The 22,100-nt window shown below is 49.2% G+C and overlaps 1 protein-coding gene across 1 annotated transcript; it reads right to left on the minus strand.

Moving 5' to 3' along the window:
• Positions 1-969: 969 nt before the first annotated feature.
• LOC125368312 (mortality factor 4-like protein 1) lies at positions 970-22,034 on the minus strand. The gene is given in 14 exon segments (XM_048369221.1): positions 970-1,692; positions 2,616-2,700; positions 3,000-3,172; positions 3,871-3,959; positions 5,087-5,188; positions 7,013-7,101; positions 7,973-7,998; positions 11,066-11,146; positions 12,273-12,359; positions 13,417-13,533; positions 16,782-16,833; positions 16,836-16,848; positions 17,988-18,034; positions 21,877-22,034. Coding segments are annotated over 14 exon segments (1,086 nt in total). The 5' UTR covers positions 21,917-22,034; the 3' UTR covers positions 970-1,607.
• Between the last annotated feature and the right edge of the window lie 66 nt (positions 22,035-22,100).

The raw sequence follows: 22,100 nt of genomic DNA on the forward strand, positions 1-22,100 counted from the left end.
TGTCACCTTCAGATGCTCACCTGCACCAGTTAGACGCTGACCGAGTGGAAACCGTGAGCAGTGACGCCCTCTGCAGGCAGCAATCACTGAGGCCTCCCGGGTTAAATGTGCAGAAAAGCAAACCCTTCTCTGCTGGGGGGTGGGGGCGGTGCACGTAGGGCCTGGCACTCCAGGCAGATAGGTGCTCCCCCACTTGGCTGCACCCCTGCTCTGGCCACACAATTCCCACCACCATTAGGTGCCAGCAAGCACTCAGGGCCCCTATGGGACGACCACAGGTAGACAAGACCACACACAGGCTGCTGGCCACGAACATGACCAAAGGGAAAGGACAGTGAGAGCAAGTGTTCAGGAAGTGGGGGCGGAGGGCGGGCACTCACGCATCATGAGAGCAAGTGTTCAGGAGGTGTGGGGCGGAGGGCGGGCACACACACGCATCATGAGAGCAAGTGTTCAGGAGGTGCGGGGCGGAGGGCGGGCACACACACGCATCATGAGAGCAAGTGTTCAGGAGGTGCGGGGCGGAGGGTGGGCACACACACGCATCGTGAGAGCAAGTGTTCAGGACGTGCAGGGTGGAGGGCGGGCACACACGCATCGTGAGGATGGCAGAAGTAATCTGGGGAGCAGAGAGGGCTGGGAGTTACCTCACCAAGCGCCGAAGGCAATCAATCAATCCATCCCTCGGAGCAACTGTGACCAGGACACCCCAAACCCTTCCCCAGTGCTGCTCCAGGCCTGCCAGTCACCCACACCCTCGGGGGAGCTGCTCGTGCACTCCCTCCCAGGGGGCACGGCCCTGTTGGCTTCCTGGGCTCATTTCTACAGCCGCGGGCACATACCAAGCCGGGACGGGGCAAGGGTGCACGGGCAACGTGGCGGATGTGCGAGCCACCAAGGCCTGGAGCTAGGAAGGAAAGTTAAGCTCCCCCAAACGGACAGGCTTCCAATTCACCCACACAAGCAGTGTTTGAAATTTAAAGAAAACTTTTTATTGAAGATCTGAAAAACAAGTCCTAAAAGATTTGACTTTTCCAGAAAACTGTAGCTACACAATGCATTGCGTCTACCATGTTAAACGTGCATTAGACACAAAATACAAAACCATGAGACAAGCCGGCAATCTTCAACAACGGAGCAGATCGAGCGCGTGGGGACGAGGAGCGCGAGGATGGGCTGTGCGTGAAGCACCATGAGAACAGAACAAAGCACAACGGGCGACGGCAGCTCTACACACATCGGGCCTTTGGCACTGGGTCAGCGTGCTCACACAGCGTTAACACGTAGATCAAAGTGCGTAGTGTCAAAGGAAGAGACCACCAGCACGGAAGCAGCGCGGTCGCCTGCCTGCCGACAACACGACAGCTGTCTGTTGTCCGTCCGGGATACACTGGTAGCGATTTGGAAATGAAGAAAAGAGGAGGAAAAGGAGTGGTAACCCCTTTTATTTTCTCTGCTTAAAATGGAACAAAACAATGATCAATTCTGTAGTACACTAACATCTTCGAAGTACACCGTCTGTACAAGAGGAGGATTAGGAACAACGTGTCACACACGTCCCCGACGCGTGCACACTTGCAGCGTGTTCCACAGATGCACGTGGACGCTCACACGGCCTTCCGGTGGTACTCGGGGGGAGCCACTTCGTAATCGCTGGCACTGAACAGGGTGGCAGAGTTCTTCGCCAGGTACCTAGGAGGAAATATTCACTCACTGTAAGGCTCTCAGAACTCGCTGCACGGACTCCACCTTCTCCCTACGCGACACAGCCCACGCCCAGCACTGGCCCAGGAGCGGATCCCCGCGATCCTCCCACGGACAGACAACACAAGGAAGAAGGAGACCGTGCGCACGGCGGGGGCCTGTGGCAGCACCCCTCGCTCCCACGGCAAACAGGCCGCGCGCCAGAGCCACGCGTGAACCACTGCCATCCTGCCATCCTACCAGGTGGCAGTGCTGCCCGAGAGGGTTCTTTTCTCCACGCCAGTCCTGAGCGTTGTTTTGCTCAAGAGGAGCCACAGTTCCTCTTGACTTTTTCATGGCTACTTGGAGGTAAGAGCCTGGCTAACTTTCCCTCTCAGGCTGGCTTCAAACTACATCTTCCAAGATCTCAGCCTTCTGGGTAGCTAGCTAGGAGTGAGCTATCAGGGCCCTCCCTGGTCCTAAAAAGAAGTGTTCAAGTCCTTCCCAACACGGGAATGCAGGCGCGCGCTACCACTCCCAGCTCCTTTTCTTAGTGTTATTTATTAGGTTCCTGCCCTTGCTGGGCCCTGGAGGAGCATGCCTGTCATCCTAGCTGCTTAGGAGGCTGAAACCTAAGGACTGCAGCAGTTCAAAGCCAGCCCAGGCAGAAAAGTCCATGAGATCTCATCTCCAGTTAACCATGAAAAAGCCTTGAGCATAAAAAAAGCCCAGAGACAGTGCACAGTGCCTAGGCCGAGTTCAAGCCCCAGGACTGGCAGCCGAAGAGACACCAGCCCTCGAACTCACGTGATGATCAAACCCCCTAAGCACCCGCAGTCCTCGTCCACTGCCGTCCGTGTGTGACTACGATGACGCATGCACTCGCCTTTGGTGGCCGTAACTAAGCGGCTCTGCTTCTCGCCATTACTCACTTGAGGAAATCATGGAGATAGTTGAGTAGCAATGCCAGGCTCTTCTCATCCAGCGGAGTGTAGGCCAGCATGGCGCCAATGCGAACTGCATGCACAAAGAACGGAGTGCGTGGCTCAGCCCTACCCTCAGTGCACGGCCCACTGCAGCCCAGCGCAGCTCCCGGGGCCCCGAATCCCTGCCCAGCAAGAGCAAGGGCCGCTTCAAGTCTCAGTGCCGCCAATAACCAGTCCAGCGCTGGACGCTGAGGGCAGACTCTGCTGCTCTCGGCCTTCGAGTGTGCGTCCGGTTGGAAAGGACTGGGCTTAGGAAGTGACTTTAACCTGCGCTCAGTCACTCCGGACAGAGGGACAGGCGAAGGTGCTGGGCTCCAGGGTCCCGCTTACCGAACAGCCGCAGAAGATGAGGCGCTCCGTACACATGGGACATGGGGGCGTCGGGGTGGTCCGCGAGGATCTCCGCGTACTGAGGCCTCTCGAACTTGTAGAGCAGCTGGGTGCCCAGCATCACGTTGAAGTACTCCTTGATCCCGGCCACCACCTCGTTCACGGCGTACTCCCTACAACAGCAGAGCTCTCAGGAGCCGCACCGGCCCCCGCCACGCGCCCGGCCCCGGGACACAGAGTCGCAGCGTCGGCGGCCTGACCCTTCCTGAGTGACCGGACGAGGCACGGGACAGGGCACTGGGGCTCCCTAGGGAGGCCGAGATCCATGGAGCACAGTTCGAAGCCATCCTTACCAGAATAGCCCAGGAGACTCCAATGAACCACCAAAAAAGCCGGAAGGGGCGCTGTGGCTCACGGGGTAGAGCGCTAGCCAGGAGCCAAAGCAGCTCAGGGACAGCGCCCAGGCCCTGAGTTCAACCTACAGGGCTTGGCAGACTCCATACAACCCTCAAAACAAGGTTTTATACTTAAAAAACTATTCCATTTTAAATGATTATGTGTGTCTACATAATAGCTTCCAAATCCAACTACTTAGACACTAAGGAAAAATAGCTTGTCAGAAAACTATCAAACCAATGAGTCATCTTTTGCTCATTTCTTTTGTCAGTTGTGGGGCTTGAACTGAGGGCTGGGCACTGTCCCTGAGCCTCTTTGTGCTCAAGGCTAGCGCTCTACCACCTGGAGCCGCAGCACCACTTCCTATTTTGCTCCTTTCTGATGGCACTAATATACAAAGTAGAAATTGCAGAGGTTTGACATTTAAAACAAAGGAAAACTACCTTGGGGTCTACTGGAAAGAGTATAGTCTTACTTATTGTCTGTATTTCCTCGAGATTTCTTATAACTTGCATAATCTTCTAGAATGGAATCCACATTCTTCTTAGCAGGAAGATAAAAGAGCTAGAAAACAAAAAGCACACTTCAATACAAATGCCTTAAAAACAGCTGTAGAGTAAGCTTTTGTGCAATGAAGTCATTCGCCAAGCTCTACCCAGTGCCGGTAATCCTAGCAACTCAGGCGGCTGAGATCTGAGGATCGTGGTTTGAAGGACGAGACTCTCATCAACATTAACCAGCAAAAGCCACACTGGAGACATGGCTCAAGCGAGCAGCAGCGGTGAGCACCACTGCTCAGTGGTCAGACAGGACACACGCACTGGACAGTGAAGAGTGTTACACCAAGGATGTTCACAAAGGACACTATTCAGCAACTGAACAAGGATGTGGCTGAGGAACCAAAACTTCCTCCACCTCGATGAACTATCTGGAAACTGGGGACCAGCCTGCTCTGCTCTGCTCTGCTCTGCTCCGCTCTGCTCTGCGCTACTTCTCCACAGACCGTAGCCGGGGCCCCGTGAGCGGCCGGCGCGTCACCGAGTCCTCTCTTCCCTGGCCAGGCCCCAGCGTGCAGCGTGACTGCAACTCTTCCTTTTCATTTTCACATCAACCCCATGGGGTCCCCTATCGCTCCATTAAGTGGGTGCTGAGAAACACATCCCCACTCACACACACTGCATGGCAGAGCCAGCGCTTACCCAGTGAGGATTCGAGTCAGGATTCACACTGCTGCGCACTCTGCACGCTGACTGCTAGGTCCCCGACTTCCCTAACCGTCAAGCCGCACCCCGCACCCCCACCCCCTAAGCTGTGTGTCCTCAGTGAAAGGAAGCGAGTCCAGTCCAGGGGGCAGCGGCTACTCAGAACACAGATCTCAAAGGCTGCATTTCAAAGCCAACTCAAGCAGCAAAGTGTGCTAGAATGCCCCTCCCAACTACAGTCCAGCGTGGTGGAGGTGAGGCTCGGGGAGCGCTCAGCTGGCCACCCTCGCGGAGCCCCCGAGGCCCCTGTGCCACGGCCCTCGTCCTACCAAAGACGCCAGTGAGACGCGGCTTCATCTTCAATGACCCACACACGCGCGTCGTCTTGAGCCAGCCAGCGTCTGAGCTCCCACCCAGCCACACCTCAGCTCGTCAGGCCCGCCCGGTGCCCCGGTGCCAGGGACGCGCGGGCCCAGGGCTGCAAGGCACCTGTTTCTGTCTGGTAATTAAGTCCCAGTCATCAACCAGCCACGGCTTCAGCTCTTCAGGAATCTTCACTTTAACTTCAACTCTATTCATAAATGTTTCTTCCTAAATAGAAAAGGCAAAGGTAGTATTAAAAATATATGTTCTTGTTTACATAGGACTGTGAGAGAGGTTAAGAGACACTGATTAAACAGAAACCACTCACAGCTGGAAATAACATTAAAACCTAACCTGAGGGAGGGGGAAATGAGGGAGGAGGTCACAAAAGGTACAAGAAATGTACCCAAGGCCTAACGTATGAAACTGTAACCCCTCTCTACATCTCTGTGACAATAAGTAATTATTCAGAAAAAACAATAACAATTGTATGTTATAATGAGAGTACACTGGAAATACTGAGTTAAATAAAATATTTTCAATTAACCCAAGACTATCATGCACCTAGGAAAAAGAAAAAAGATGAGGCTCCTGCCTCCAGCTATCCACTCAACCACCTTCCCGTGAGAACAAAGCTCTTCAGTGAGTTCCCTTCTTCTGGAAATGAACATCCAGACTTCATACACTTCAACTCCTTCCACTTTTTTATTTTGGCCAGTACTGGGTTTTGAACTCAGGGCCTGAGCACTGTCCCTGGCTTCCTTTTGCTCAACGCTAGCACCCTGCCATTTGAGCCACAGCGCCACTTCCGGCTTCTTCTGTTTACCGCACCCAGGGTTTCATGCATGCTAGGCAAGCACTCCACCACTAAGCCACACTCCCCGACTCTCTTCACTTTTATTATTGCTATCCAAATGACTATCCTAAACACGACTATCTTTAAAGGAGCACCTATCTTCAAATCACAAAACCAATTCTTAGTTAAATCTTCAAAAATCTGTCCCAACGTGGGGGCTGGGGATGTGGCCTAGTGGCAAGAGTGCTCGCCTCGCTGGGTTCGATTCCCCAGCACCACGTATACAGAAAACGGCCACAAGTGGCGCTGTGGCTCAAGTGGCAGAGTGCTAGCCTTGAGCAAAAGAAGCCAGGGACAGTGCTCAGGCCCTGAGTCCAAGGCCCAGGGCTGGCAAAAAAATAAAAAATAAAAAATCTGTTCCAAAGTGACCATTTAAAAAATTTAAGATTCTCATTAATTTCACATATTGGCAGCTATATAAGCTGTTTCAATTCAAAGTTAAAATCCTATTTTCCAACTCATTAACTTTGGAAATTGTAACTGAAACAATTAGAAATAAATATGACCCCTTACTGTAACAATTCTAGAGTATTTTACTCACATATACATGAAACTGGAGTTAACTATCAGTAATGCTTTCAAGAACCAAGCAAGTACTACAACTAAAAATTTTAAGAGGCTACCAAAGGGGGCTGGGGATATAGCCTAGTGGCAAGAGTGCCTGCCTCGGTATACCCGAGGCCCTAGGTTCGATTCCCCAGCACCACATATACAGAAAACGGCCAGAAGCGGCGCTGTGGCTCAAGTGGCAGAGTGCTAGCCTTGAGCGGGAAGAAGCCAGGGACAGTGCTTAGGCCCTGAGTGCAAGGCCCAGGACTGGCAAAAAAAAAAAAAAAAGAGGCTACCAAAGGAAAGCCTGTGAAAGATGGGAGTCAGTGGCTCACATCTACTATAATCCTTGTTACTGAGGAGGCTGAGATCGGAGGATCCATACTCAAAGGAGATCCTTACCTGCAATTCAGCCACCACAAAAAGCTAGCTCAAGTGGTACAGCGCTAACCTGGAGCAAAAGCTTCGAGACATTGCCCAGACCCTGAGTTCAAGCCCCAGGACTGACAAGAAAAAACAAAAAAGCTTTTTGCGTAACCATTTCCAGCACACCTGTAATCGCAGCCCAGAAAGGAGAATGAGAGCAGCCTCATCAACACCGGGAGGCGCGATCTAGAAGGAAGGAAGGGAAGTGGAGAAGAACTCACATTCTCAACAGTAGGGTCCACCCGTGCCCTTTTCTTCCGAGGAGGCTGGGGTGTCTCGCTGGTACTGCCACCATCTCCATTGCCAGGTGCTAGGGAAAAAGAGGTCGAGAGTGTGGTTAAATAAGAAGTGTCATGAAAACTGATCTAATGCACTTACTTCCATTATTTGCCCACTGTGGCAATGTTACTGGAGAATTAAGTCACACTCCAACCAAAGATAAACAGCTCTACCTACTTAATAGTGGCATCATCTAAATGATATCACCATCTTCCATTTATTACAAGTCCTATGGAGAAGTCATTAAAACTAAAGCAGATGAGAGCCAGGTACGGGTGGCTCACACTTGTAATCCTAGCTACTCAGGAGGCTGAGGTCTGATAATCTTGGTTCAAAAGCCAGCCAGATCAACAAAGTCCCTGAGACATTCTTATCTCCAATTAACTACCAAAAAGCCAGAAGTGTAGCTATGGCTCAAAGTGATAAAGAACTAGTTAGTCTTGAGCAGGAAAGCTCAGAGACAACGCAAGTGGTCCTAAATTCAAGCCCCAGGGCTGGCATGCAAGAAGAAAAACAACTCAAGCAGATGGATTTGAGAAAAGGGGACCCATGGCAGGGGAAGGAGAGGGTAATGAATGTGAATGTATCCCAGCACATTTATATGTGCATCAAAATGTCACAGTGAAATACATCATTTTATGCAAATAACATATGCTAAAAGGAAGAACAATGTATTTTTATAAACTAAAAGATGAAAATAACTGAATTTTACAAAAAAATCAAGGCTAGGCTTCTTACTAATACTCACATATGCATCTACAACATTGCCCTCTCACTTTCGAGCATCAAAGATTACTACAAAGCCTACTAAAAAATTGTTAGCTTTTTAAAAAGGGTGAAGTCAAACAGCAAACATTCTAAAGGGAAAGTGAGGTTAATTTTAAGAAGGCTAATATTCTTACTTTTCTGCTTATTCTTTTTGGTTTTCCTGAAAAGAAAAAGAAAGATTATTTCTTAACAAAACAGGTTTAAGTTCAGCCAAATATTACCTTCATAAGAAAAGGGATGTTTATTAACTTATGAATTCCACCAAAAAAGCTTTTTTCCTCACAATTACTTTAATGTGCTTTTCCCAAAAACTACTTTTGATTTTAGATTTGGATATTTCTTAAGTATCAGCTCCTCCCTGCACACTGGTCAAATCTCCTTTCTATCTCTTCCCCATAGCTAAGACAGAGAGCCATGTCCATCTAGCTCAGCACTAGTAACAACTTAGCTCTCATCTATCTGTACAGTATCAAGTCAGAAATGACCAGTTTTGCCTGTGCAATTTCTGACCAGGCACCACTAGTTCACACCTACGATCGTAGCTACTCAGGAGGCTGAGACGCAAAAATCAAGGTTCAGACAAATCCAAGACTCTCACCCCTAAACTAAGAGCCAAAGTAGAGGCATGGCTCAGGAAGCAGAGTGCCAGCCCAGGAGCTTAAAGAAGCCAAGAAAAGCACAGGTCCTGGATTCAAGCCCTGGCACTGGTACACACTGAAGTAATGGACTAGGCGTGTGGTTCAGGTAGGAACGAAGCCCCAAGTTCAATCCTTAATACCACAACAAATACAACTCATTTTTTTTAATTAAAAAAATGTGGGCGGGAATGTGGCTTAGGGTACAGTGCTTGCCCAGCACACATGAAGCCCCCAGAGTTTGATTCTTCACAGTACCACCCATACAGAAAAAGGCCAGCAGTTGACACTGTGGCTCTAGTGGTAAGAGTGCTAGTATAGCCTTGAGCAAAAGAAGCCCAGAGACAGTGCCCAAGCCAAGTTCAAGCCCCAAGCCTAGCAGTAAATAAATTTTTAAATGCTTAAAATGTATTATTTTGGTGGTACCAAGGTTTGCGCTCATTCTTACTAGGCCAGGTACTTCAGGTACACCTCTAGCTCTAGTTTTAGCTCTTTAAATAATTTCTAGAGGGCTAGGGATATGGCCTAGTGGCAAGAGTGCCTGCCTCATATACATGAGGCCCTGGGTTCCATTCCCCAGCACCACATATACAGAAAATGGCCAGAAGTGGCGCTGTGGCTCAAGTGGCAGAGTGCTAGCCTTGAGCAAAAAGAAGCCAGGGACAGTGCTCAGGCCCTGAGTCCAAGCCCCAGGACTGGCAAAAAAAATAAAAAATAAAATAATAATTTCTAGAACACAGAACAGTGTATGAAGCCTATGCTTTAGATTACTTCTGTCGGGACCATTACACCCGATTTCTTTACTTTTCTACAGTTCTAAGTAATGTTCACGACTATGATGAATCAGCTGTGTTGGTTGATCTCAGGTCTTTTATGTGTGTGTTGCCCTAGCTGGTTTATCTTTTGGCAGCACTGGGATGTGAGCTCCACACGGTAGCCAGGACCGCACCCCTTCTGCTTTGCCATTTCCATAGTGTATGTGTTTAGCTGTAAGAAGCAAAACCTGGCCAAACTTAAGAACTTCCCTAACTTCTGTGAGGTCAACTTTTCTAATACCAGGATTTTGGAGTAGCATTTCTGAATCAGATTAAACCATACACTTTACTTGCTTATATCAATAATACAAAGGGCCAAAAATACCAAGAGTTCTTACTCTCCATCTCTACTGTAAAATTAAAAACGCAACTGGCCTCAACTCTGAAGGGTCTAGGGAAATGGTGGAGCTATTTTTGCCCAGCATGCACGAGGACCTTGGTTCTTGGTTCTCCCCACCACCCACCCAAAAAATAAAAGATTTGTCACATTATTTCAGTGGCTCCCACTTCACAGTACAGATTCGCGGGCACTCCTGCTCACTTCGTTCACTCTATTAAACCTGCAAGCTACTTCTTCAGAATGCCCCAATCGCCAATATTCCACCTGTATTCCTAACTTCTAAGCCAATGACTACTGTTAGCATCAGGCAAAACTGTGAAGCTTCTCTGTCCAAGTCCACGCTTGCTCACCATTGCAACCCAGCTACTGGGAGGTAGACAGCCAGAGCGTCCCCGGTCCCCAGTGCCTGGGGACAAAGCTAAGTGAGACTCTCATCTCAACAAAGTCATGATTAACAGCAACAGGTGGCAAACTTCTAATCCCAGCCACACAGGAAGTCAAAGGTACACAGTACAGTCTGAGGCCAGGCCAAGCAAGTCACAGGAGGCCTTATCTGAAAACGGCAAAAGCAAGTGGCTCCAAGGTGGTCAGCGTGCCAGCACCCAGGAGGCCTTAGCTAAGAAGGAAGGTAAGGCAAGTGGCTTCCAGGTGGACCAACTGAGATGGACCACCTCCACATGCCAGCAAACAGGAGGCTCTCCACCCCGGTAGGGAGGGGCCAAAGACAAGAGAAGAACTTGAACAGCCCTTCCTGTCATGCATGGTGGGAGGCCCAGGTAGGAGGAATGGAGTTAACGGTCAGCCTGGGCTGTGCACGAGGACCTTATCCTAAAACACAAGAAAAAAATAAATTTCAAAATATGGGCAAATCTGGTGTCAGCCAAAGGCACAAATGGGCAGCTCGGGCAATTTCAGATAGAGCAGGGGGTGCCAGTGGCTGGGCTCAGCCCACGCCTGTCATCCCAGCTACTCAGGAGCTGGGGTTCTGGGGTTTGTGGCCCAGGAAGGAAAGTCCACAACTATTATCTACAATTAACCACCAAAAAAGCCACAAGCGGAGCTGTGGCTCAAGTTCAAGCCACAGGACTGGGTGGGATGAGATGTGATCTCCGTGTTCTCACATCACTAACGCAGTTGTGCCATATGCCATGGACATGTGTGTGACCCACACTGCAGGCTCACGAGCTGTCAGTGCCACTGAAAAAGTAATCGTTGCTCAAACTCTGCCTCTACCGCTGTGAGAGAAAACACCATGTGTGTACACCTGTAACTTCATGCCACTCTACTGTAACAATGGTTTCATAACGCATCAGGGGCACAGCCGCTACGGAAAACCACCCCCTTGTGCATTTCTCGTGACTTTTAACAGCCGGGTATCTTAACATGTATTAAGTTGAAATTATACTTATGTAACGAAGCAAAGCTAGCAGCCCTTACACTTCAACGCCCTTCTGCTGCAGGCCGGAGGTCTTCTTCCCTGGAGCTGCCCCTCTCATCTTCCCCTCCGCATACTGCTCCCTGCAAAAGCAAGTTCCAAGCTCAGGTGGTGAGGAAGGACTTGGCTGGAAAATACCACAGTGCCGGCGTGGTTCCACCCGGACCTGGAGGCCTGGGAACATGGCTTACGCAGAGTGCTGGCCTTCCACATGGACCCGGACTCCACATTCACCAGCAGTTCCCAGCTCACACACTCATCTTAACTAGACAGACACAGGGATTTTCGCAATCAGGCAAGACAAACCAAAGCGTGGAAGACCTAAAGATTTCCCGCTTCCACACCTACGATTCCAACGTGGGTGCAGCAGAAGTGACTGCCCTACATTTGAGGGTACCTCACTGACACACCCAGGTGCATGTTTCAGGACTCACTAATCCCCATGTCTACTTTGGATAGGACTCTCCTTATCATTCATCTTTATGCAGCTCAGCACTGACCTCAGGTGGTCTTACTGGGTCTCTCTACCTGTGCTTTCAGACCCGAGTCCATGTGGATGTCTCTTCTGTTTCCCTGTCAACTGTGTTGGGGTCAGCTGCACCTTTAAGGGGCCAAAGCTGACCTCGCCCTGTCCCTCCCCTTCCCGTCTTTAACAGGAAGAGAAGCCCCTGTCCCTGGTGCTAGCACGTGTGCTATGGCGGAGGGGTAGCCCAGGGGCCCATCCATAGGGGGCTGGACCTCTGCCAACAAAGGAAGTCTCCTGACATCATTTGAGGGACAGCCCCTTGGGACCAATCAGGGGCCCCTCTCTTGTGCCCGCCTTTGGGGTATATCTGGGGGGCTCCTCATTTGAATAAACAGAAGCCCTAGAGGTTTTCTCCAGAGGCCCACGCATCCGTGTCGTTCTTGGCGGTTTGGGGGCACCCTGCGACCACACGCCAAGGCTACCTGTGGCCATCGCTCCCACGTGAGCTTTGTAAAGGACCACCCAGGAAGGGGCGGACAAGCCCCTTCCCCCCCCAAGCGAGGGGAAGTCGAGAGAGAGAGCCCACAAACTGTACTTTCCACAGAACCCAAGATTAGACGCAATGGCAGGACTCGTTCGTCCCTTTACCTAGACCAGGCTTGTCTGACCACTTCAGACCAAAGCCTCACACAACTGACAGGTGACAGGCACACAATTCTCAGGGCTCATCCCTCACAACTTACTGATTGGCCTTCTGAAGTTCTCGCTGCTTCTGGAGATTGGTGTCCACGTACTTGAGTACTCTGCTCTCTGGAACCCACTCATCCCAGCTGAAAGAGAGCAAAACAGCATCAAAACCCAGCCCCCATGACGACCCTCCTCCTGCAATGACTGTGACCCATCCAGGAGGCCAGGCTTTGGGGAGATCTGAGATAACGTGATAAATTGGTACTGCAAAAAATGACAGTCGAGTCAACATCCATTTTACTTTCAGGAGCAGCATTCCAAATATTCATTGTCTGAATCCAAAAAGAGGTCAATCCCATCGTTGTACAAATGGCCAAGAATACACCTAACTCACTTACAGAATGAAAATAACGAGTCTCTGATTTTAATTGCCAATGGTAAGGAACAGTCCCTAACAAACCAACTTAAAACAACAACAACAACAAAACCCCAAGAAGCTGGGTGCCGGTGGCTCACGCCCGTCATGCCAGCTACGCAGGAGGCTGAGCTCTGAGGATTGTGGTCTGAAGCCAGCCAAGCTCTGGCAGGAAAGTCCTTGGAACCCTATCTCCAAGCACAAGAAAACAGCAAGTGGCCTTGAGTAACAACCTTCAGGGATGGTGCCCAGGCCCAAGACCAGGGCTAACAGTACCTATACTGCCGTGCTGTCAACAGAAACACGCCTAGCACTTGACACACATACCCACAAAGTGTTAGAGGAACTCACCCTCCAGACACCTGGGCTGCACTGTAATGGCTTACCAAGCCACCCCAGCCCTCACCTCGGCTCACAGCAGCACGGGATGCAGTAACTCCACAGGGGGACTGAAGAAGGCTTTCTAAGCACTGTCAAGGTTTGGAATCTATTACTAAAATGTTCATAAGGCACTCTGGCACTTCATAAAATTCCCTCCCTTTTCAACGCTGGTGTGGTTTTTCTCCCCCAAAAAGAACCTGGAAGAAGGCATTTCTTAAGAGCGCTCGGGGCTGTCTCCCCGCTGATGGAGCTCCCTTAGTGCACAGGCAGGTAAACGCTCAAGGCAAGGCTTCTCTACCGTGACTGTTCACCTCTGACCTCTTATAGAAGGTAGCCAGAAGGAAAGTAAATAGAAAGCATTCCTCAACATGATTTCCTTAAGAGAACTTTAAACATGCATTTACCTAGAGGTCAGGAGGGGATGGTGCACTGAGGGAGCTCCTTCAGGAACAGGAAAGGGGGCTACAAGAGCCTCACGTGTCTTCAAAGTTTTTTCAGAGCGCCTGGGCCTCACAGCACTTCTGATAGACAGCATAGTACAAAGCGGTCTCAGTAACGAGGTCCAGAATGTAGCTTACGCTTTAAGATTTACTTACAAATGGGATATTTGAATGTCTGGGGCAACCTACTTCACTAAGGGTTCTGTGACTCTAGAAACACATTCGTATTGGAAACAGTAAGCCTAAGTTTGAGACACTGGAATGTTGATGTCTGAATTTTTCTTCAAAATGAGATCATTCTCTTAATTTTAATCCTCTCTACATCAAGGGAGCTAACTTGACAGTTGTCAAAACCACCTTACAAATCTCTTCCCCTCAAGATACAAAAGCATCTTCATAGAAAATCCAATGGACTCCTAACAGTTCCCTTTATGTGCAGAGTTGAAATCCCTTCTGAATTAAAGTAAAATGAAATAAACAGACAACATGATTTGCTCTGAAGTTATCTCTGCTAGAGCAACAGCTGACAACTAAACAAGCAAATGGATGTTTGGACTTCCCCAAAGGAAGCTTTGAATTCCCAAAGGTCACACTCTTGGGAAACAGTGTTCAGCATAGAATACAACACACTTGCTATACATCTCAAGAACCCTGCCTACCCACTTCCAAAATAAATGTAGTCTTCTTTCACAGTTCATATTGAAGGTTACATGGCTCTTTACAGAATTATACATTTACAAACCAATCCAACCACAAAAACATGCCGATGTGCAATGCTAACCACTCCCCACCATTTTCCCCAAGTAGAAAACAAACTGTGCTCAAAACTCTCATTTACTCCTGTTACCAAACTATATGACACACCGAAGGAATCAACAGTATTTTAAAGTAACGAAGTCTTATCATTCGGTATTTTCACAATTTCTAGTAATATACAAAAGCCAGTCTTAATATACAGTCTTTGATGGACTGGGAATGTGGCCTAGTGGCAGAGTGCTTGCCTAGCATACCTCAGCACCACATATACAGAAAATGGCCAGAAGGGGCGCTGTGGCTCAAGTGGTCAAGTGCTAGCCTTGAGCAAAAGGAAGCCAGGGACAGTGCTCAGGCCTTGAGTTCAGGCCCCAGGATTAAGGGAAAAAAACAAACAAACAAACACCACAATCTTTGATCTGTATATGTAACTGCATACAAACCACCTACTAATTAACTATATGCAAGCAAAGGTATTAAAATAGAATCACTAAAACAATTTTATTAAAAAAATTTCTCTTTGTGCCAGTCCTAGGGCTTGAATTCAGGACCTGGGCACTGTCCCTGAGCTTTTTTGCTTAAGATCAGTGCTCTACCAGTGAGTGACGGTCCCCTCCAGCTTTTTTGGTAGTTAACTGAATGTAAGAGTCTCACAGACTTTCTTACCCAGGCTGGCTTCTAACCACAATCCTCAGTCCTCAGCCTCCTTTAAGTAGCTAGTATTACAAGTATGAGGCACTGGCACCCAGGTTAAAAAAAAAAAAAAGTATCTTTTTTAAGTGATTGTATAGAAAAAGACTAAAAAAATCCTTTAAAATTATGCAGGAGCTGGAACAGGGCAGGCCTACTCTACCATTTGCTCTTGACAGGGCTGTCCTATGTAGACTTAACTTTCTCCACTCACATATGCACACAGAATTTGTTTCCTATAGGAAATAGAGGTTTTCATTACAGCACTCTCAATTTATCTGGGTGTCACCAAAAAATCAACAGGTAAAATATGAGCCTAGGGGTTGGAGACATGGCTCAGTTGATAGAGAACTCACTAGCCAAAGATCAAGAGAGGATCTACGGAGGAGGACAAGGAGAGAAAAAACTAGGAGAAAAAGGAGGGAAAGGGTGACATTGTTAAAAAGTAATGTACTCAAGAGGTCAAGAATGTGGCTTATAGCATCCATGAAGCCCTGGGTTCAATTATGTCACAAACACAGAAAAAGCCGGAAGTAGTGCTGCGGCTCAAGTACTAGAGTGCTAGTTTTGAGCAAAAGAAGCTCAAAGACAGTGCCCAGGCTGAGTTCAAACCCCAGGACTGATAAAAAAAAAAAAGTAATGTACTCAATACCTGACTTACGTAACTAACACTTCTGTACATACCTTTACAATGAAAAATTTAAATAAAAATAACAAGTAAAAAAAAAAGCATCAGTTTAACATTTCAGTTTTGATTTGAAGAGAAAGCTGAGATGCTCTAAAAGCCACAAGGTAAATTTTCCTGTTTCCTGGATGTAAGAATTAACTTTAGATCATAGTTTCAACTTATTTTCCCAAATTCTCAACATTTAAAATACAAGACTGGCATGGTTTTCAGTTACTGATTAAGAAAAAAGAAAAATCACAAATCATCAGAATGTACTTTTCATGCATTGACATTCCCACCTTTCTACAATTATACTAATGGAACAAAAATTAAACAATTTCCTATCAAAGAAACAAGTAGTTGTTCCCAGCAGAGGGAATCATATAAAACAAGATCAAATTCACAGGGCCAGTGTGTGTGTGGGGGGGGGGGGGCGGGGGGACCAAAAGAAAAACACCTTCCTTCTACAACACTGGAATATTCAGCTATCAAATCAAAGGGCGCCACCCAGGCACCTGAGAATGGGTCAGGCGACAAAACATTGAGAGAGCAACTTGTAAAGTGATTGACAAGGTGGCTTTGAAGGACAAAGCATTTGTAAAACTAATTTAAAGGCCCTCCTAGTAAAAATTACAAGCCATTCAATTACAGGCACCAAAAGAAAAAAAGGCAGCCTGTGCTTAGATGGGGTTTTTTGCAGTTCCCATGGAGAAAGATCCATCACTAAGAGCTCTGCTAACAGAACATAAAACTAGATTATTTCACAGAATTCTATACCTGGCTACACATATGCTGAGAGCCAAACAAATCACTTTCTGTGAACATTTATGTTCACAAACTACATACATAGAGTTGGTAAACTCTCGTTTCCAAGTCAGACAATTTATATCCTTTTTCTCTATAAGAAATCCCAACTGGTTTTCAGTGTAACTACCTGAATTAACACAATAGTCACATATGTGTGTTAAGACCAAATTTCAGGCCATCCTAAAATGCACCAAAACCTTCAGAGTGTGCTGGACTGCCACACATCATTACACCAGGACAGCTGGTGGATGAAGTAGGAATTTAATGTACACAAGAACACAAGAAATACTCCTACAGGAAGAATGTGGTGATACAAAAATAAAAATGGCTGACTACTAGAAATGGCTTGCCCTTGCTTCAGTTACATATTACAACTGCTCAAGAAGTATTATTTTAAAGATCTAATACTCACTTTTTATTCCAACCACTGTAATGTATAAAATACTTCACTTGCTTGTCCTTATGGCAACCTTCACACACTGAAATAAAGAAAAAACAACTTAGAAAAAGCCACTCTACTGTTAACTCTGGTGGACAAAATAAAAAGCAACACTTAATTTAACTCTCTCAAAACCCTAAGCTATTTATGGTTTGTTTGCTTATTTAGCAGACGGGGACCTCAAGCTCGCTAGCGAGCAATCTACCTCCGGACTGACGCACCCTGCCATGGTTTCTCGGCGCAGCCTGCTTTCCAGGCAGGGACTCCACTCTCATAATCCTGCTGACCCATCTGCCCGTGTAGCAGGGGGGCAGATGGGTGCCAAGCGTGTGTGCTGACATCAGGGGTCTGTGTCTGCCCAATATGGCCTCAAACCACGATCCTGCCTTATCTACCGCTGCCTCCTAAGAAGCAGGTTACAGAGCTATCTGTACCCTGGCTCCCCCTCGAGTCCCCCCACTGCCCCACACAAACACACTCTTCTGTGTGGTCCAGGCGGGCCTTGAACGCACAATCCTCCTTTGTGCTGGGTTACTTGAATGTTCCACCACTTGTTCAAACCCAAGCCAAGAGCTACAATGATTTCAAAAACAATCTAACCTGCCCCTAGAAAGCAATACACTAGTTTCAGAGTCGCCTTAATTCTTAAGATTATAGCACAGTCACGATGAAAGGTAATGGCTATTAGATTTTTAAAACATAACGGTGTTCAGTAAAGTTCTTTTCAGTTATTTCAAACATTATCCCTCAGGATGTTTCACTCCCAAGAAGGAAAAGATAAAAGATAACAGTGTGTTTGTCAAAGCTCAGGAAACACCAGAGAATGTACGATCAGAAAGACTCATTGCATAACACTCTCACATACACATCAGTCAAAACGTGACTGGTGAAAAGTGATAACCAAAACTGACCTCTTAAAAACACACAAACAATTATCCTGCTGGGCACTGGAGGCTCACATCTTTAATCCTAGCCACTTGGAGGCTGAGAACTGGAGAATGTCGGTTTGAAACCAACGTGGGCAGGGAAGCCCTCAAGCCTGACTGGAGGATGGGTAGTAAAGCACCCAACTGAGCGAGAAAGCAAGGTGAGGCAAGAGCTCCAGGACACACACCCCCTAAATGATCAAATTTGGCTAGTAATTTTGACCAACTTTCTTGAAAGAAACCAACTTGATACCTTTGCTTCATAAAGAAGAGGTCCATGAAAGCACAGCACTCGCTCACCTGCAAAAATTAAAAAAAATAAAGCTGGATTAATTTGATTCCAACTTCAAATAAGCCAACATTAGCAGCTGAGAGCAAAATTATGAACAATGGGTAAGTCTATACAGGGACAGCACTTTAGAATGAACTTCCGCATACCCACTTGCCAAAATTTTGGGCTACTGCAGTGACCTATCAGTAAGGTTAGCTGACTTGGATTGTTCTAGATATCCCTAGAAACGCATTTTTCACATGCTATGTGTCTCCTCACCATGAATCACAAAGATGGATTCCCTCACCGCCCATCCTGGGCCTTGGACTGAGGGCCTGAGCACTGTCCCTGGCTTCATTTTACTCAAGGTTAGCCTCTGCCACTTGAGCCACAGCACCACTTCTGGCCATTTTCTATACATGTGGTGCTGAGGAAACGAACCCAGGGTTTCATGTATATGAGGCAAGCACTCTACCACTAGGCCATATTCCCAGCACCCCCCCAAGATGGATTTTTTTTTTTACACTACCCTCCCTATGTTCTATGTTCACATGCACTCTTAATGAACAGACGCCAAGTCCTAGGTGTTTGGGAGTTACACCCTCCCTTCCCTTCATCTTCCACTAGGACTTGAAAAGCCAAGTGACACCTCAGGGTCTGCAGCGAACTTAAAAGCCATGCTGTTCATTAAAGGAGCAGGCAGGCAACTCCTGGTCTACCTTCGGACTCCACCTGATTATAGATATACCTCACACTTGATCGCCAGCCCGCTTGGTTTCAACACAACCCAATGCAACTGAAGATGCCAAGAGTTGGCTACTTTGGACTAAAAAGCTAAAATAACTTACAAGTGCAATTTTGAAGAAAAATACCTTGCATCTGATCATTGCACAGCAAATCTGAATATCTATTTCCCAACATATTTACCTGGTCTTTATGTGCCCCGAATGCCGAGCACTATCAAATTCATAAGGGACAATGACTTGTAAGCAAACAGGCTCATACAACTACCTTTTTTTTTTTTGGGGGGGGGGGGCGCCGCGGGCAGTCCTAGGCCTTGAACTCAAGGGCCTGAGCACTGTCCCTGGCTTCTTTTTGCTCAAGGCTAGCACTCTGCCACCTGAGCCACAGCGCCACTTCTGGCCGTTTTCTATATATGTGGTGCTGAGGAATCGAACCCAGGGCTCCATGTATATGAGACAAGCACTCTTGCCACTAGGCATATTCCCAGCCCATAGGTTCATAGAATTTCCTATTCTTTCTCCCATAGTCAACTAGGAGAGTGAATGATGTCACAGTGAAGGAAGTAACTGGAAAGCACAAACAACAGTTTAAGACCTGCTATTGGAAATACCGTAAAAGCTGAAGTGGGAGAATCACATGCATGTACTACAGGACCAAGTGTTTCCTCCTTACATGATACCCAAATCTGACCAAGATCTTTATTTTTTTGTTTTGTTTTTTGCCAGTCCTAGGGCTTGAACTCAGGGTCTGAGCACTGTTCCTGGCTTCTTTTGCTCAAGGCTAGCACTCTACCACCTGAGCCACAGCGCCACTCCTGGCCTTTTCTATGTATGTGGTGCTGAGGAATTGAACCCAGGGCTTCACGTATACGACTAGGCCATATTCCCAGCCCTGACCAAGAATCTTTAGAATAATTCTTTTTGTCTTCACTTTTTGGTGAGCTATGGGGCTTGAACTTAGGGCCTGGGCCCTGTCTCTGAGCTCTTTTTGCTCAAGGATCGTGTTCTACCACTTTGAGCCACAGCTCCATTTCTGGTTTTTGAGTGATTAATTGGAGACAATCTCACAGGGATTTTTCTGCCCGAGATGCCTTTGAACTGTGGTCATCAGCTCTCAGCCTACTAAGTAGCTAGGATTACAGGCGTGAGCCACACTACTTGTCTTGTTTGTTTTTTTTTAAAAAAAAAAAGCTTTATTGTCATTAAGATACTGTACACAAAGGGTACAGTTTCTTAATTTGGGTAATAAGTACATTTAAGGTACAATGTCACCCCTTCCATTGCTTTTCCCCAATTTCTGTAACAGTTTTTTAAAAACTTGTTCCAGGGCTGGGGATATGGCCTAGTGGCAAGAGTGCCTGCCTCGTATACATACATGAGGCCCCGGGTTCGATTCCCCAGCACCACATATACAGAAAACGGCCAGAAGTGGCTCTGTGGCTCAAGTGGCAGAGTGCTAGCCTTGAGCAAAAGGAAGCCAGGGACAGTGCTCAGGCCCTGAGTTCAAGCCCCAGGACTGGCCAAAAAAAAAAAAAAAAAACTTGTTCCATAGCTCACCCAGAACCTCAATTCGAATCTCCCAGATAAATCTAGTAGCAGTGTGCATGCATAGACATATACATATGTATGTATATACATATACACACCTAAGCATGAACTCAAGTTCTCAACTCCAGTAGCTTTTTCCCAGTCAAGGCTTCAGCCACACCTCCGTTTCTCAACTTTGGCAACTTAGGGAGATGGAAGCTCACTGACTTTTCTGCCTAGCTGGCTTTGAACAAGGATCCTCAGATCTGTGCCTTGTGAGGGAGCCACCAGTGCCTAGGAGATGTTCCACAATACTAAATCATCTTTGGCTTCCTTACTAAATGTCTATGTAAACAGATGCATCTTTTAACATCAGCCAAGACACTCTGGTCGATGCAAAAGCCAATCCAAGGGCTGGGGATATGGCCTAGTGGCAAGAGAGCTTGCCTAGTATACATGAAGCCCTGGGTTCGATTCCCCAGCACCACATATACAGAAAATGGCCAGAAGTGGCGCTGTGGCTCAAGCGGCAGAGTGCTAGCCGTGAGCAAGAAGCCAGGGACAGTGCTCAGGCCCTGAGTCCAAGGCCCAGGACTGGCAAAAAAAACAAAAACAAGCAAAAGCCAATCCAAGTAAACTTTCAATTCACTAATAATCAAGTACTATTGCAATCTCCCCGCAGTTTAAAAAAACAACAACAAAACAGCCAGCTGGGCACTGGAGCGCACGCCTGTCGTCCTAGCTGCTCAGGAGGCTGCGATCTGAGGATCGGGGTTCGAAGCCGGCCCGGGTAGGAAAGGCCGGGAGGTGGACCTGGAGGTGGAGCCGTGTGGGTGGAAGGGGTAGAGTGGCGGCCTGGAGCACGGGGGACACCTCGCTAGCCGAGAGCCCGTCGCGGGGACCGAGCCGCAGGCCAGGTTCACAACAAAAGCCCCGGGCCCCGCCGGCGCGCAGGCGCGGGCGGGCGGACGGGCGGGCGCGGCTGGGGTGCCGGCGTGGCTCCCGAGCCTCGCGAGCGCGCAGCGCGCGGCCCTGACCGGCGGCGCCGGCGCCAGAGCCCAGGGAACCCCGCGCCGGCCCCGCGCGCCGCCACCGCGCAGGCGCCGCGCCCAGCCGGGGGAGGGGGGCGGGGAGGGAGGGGCGCGCGGGGCGGGAGCGCCGGCGCCGCGGCCCCAGTGGGGGCTGCGCGGGCCGGGGGGGGGGGGGCAGGGCGCCCCGCGGGCGGCCATGTTGGCGCGGCCATCTTGCCGCCGCCATTTTACAAACGCAGATTTCTCCCGCCCCGAGGCTGCCGGCCCATCCCCCCCTCACGAGCGGCTCCCAGCGGCGGCGGCCACGTCCTCAGCCCCCCCCGCCCTCCCCCGCCGGAGCCCGCGGCCCCTGCGCGCGCCCCCTGCCGCGCGCCCCCCGCCCCCCGCGCCCCGCGCCCCGCACCCCGCGCCCCGCGGCCTTGTCTCGGCGGCCGCTTCTCGCGCCGGCCCCGGCCTCCGCGCCGCGCTTCCCCGACACAAAGCCCGGGCCGCCGGGCGCGCGGCCGCCCGGCCGCCCCGCCGCCCCGCCGCCCCGCCGCCCCGCCGCCGGGCCCGGGCCGCGGCACTCACCCTCCTGGAACTTGGGCTTCGGGTCCTGCTTGGGCGCCATCTATAAGTGATTCGCCGCCGCCGCCGCCGCCTGCGCCCACCGCCCCCGACGACCGCCCCCCGCTCGCCACCCCACCCAGCTCGCGTCGAGCGCGCCGTCAGCCGCCGCCGGCTCTACATCCCCGGCCCGATTTGCCAGCGCCCGCCGACCTCACCGCGCCGCGACCCGCTCGCCGCGCCGCGCC

The sequence above is a fragment of the Perognathus longimembris genome, chromosome 20 (genome assembly GCF_023159225.1).
Source record: "Perognathus longimembris pacificus isolate PPM17 chromosome 20, ASM2315922v1, whole genome shotgun sequence".
Lineage (NCBI taxonomy): Eukaryota > Metazoa > Chordata > Mammalia > Rodentia > Heteromyidae > Perognathus > Perognathus longimembris.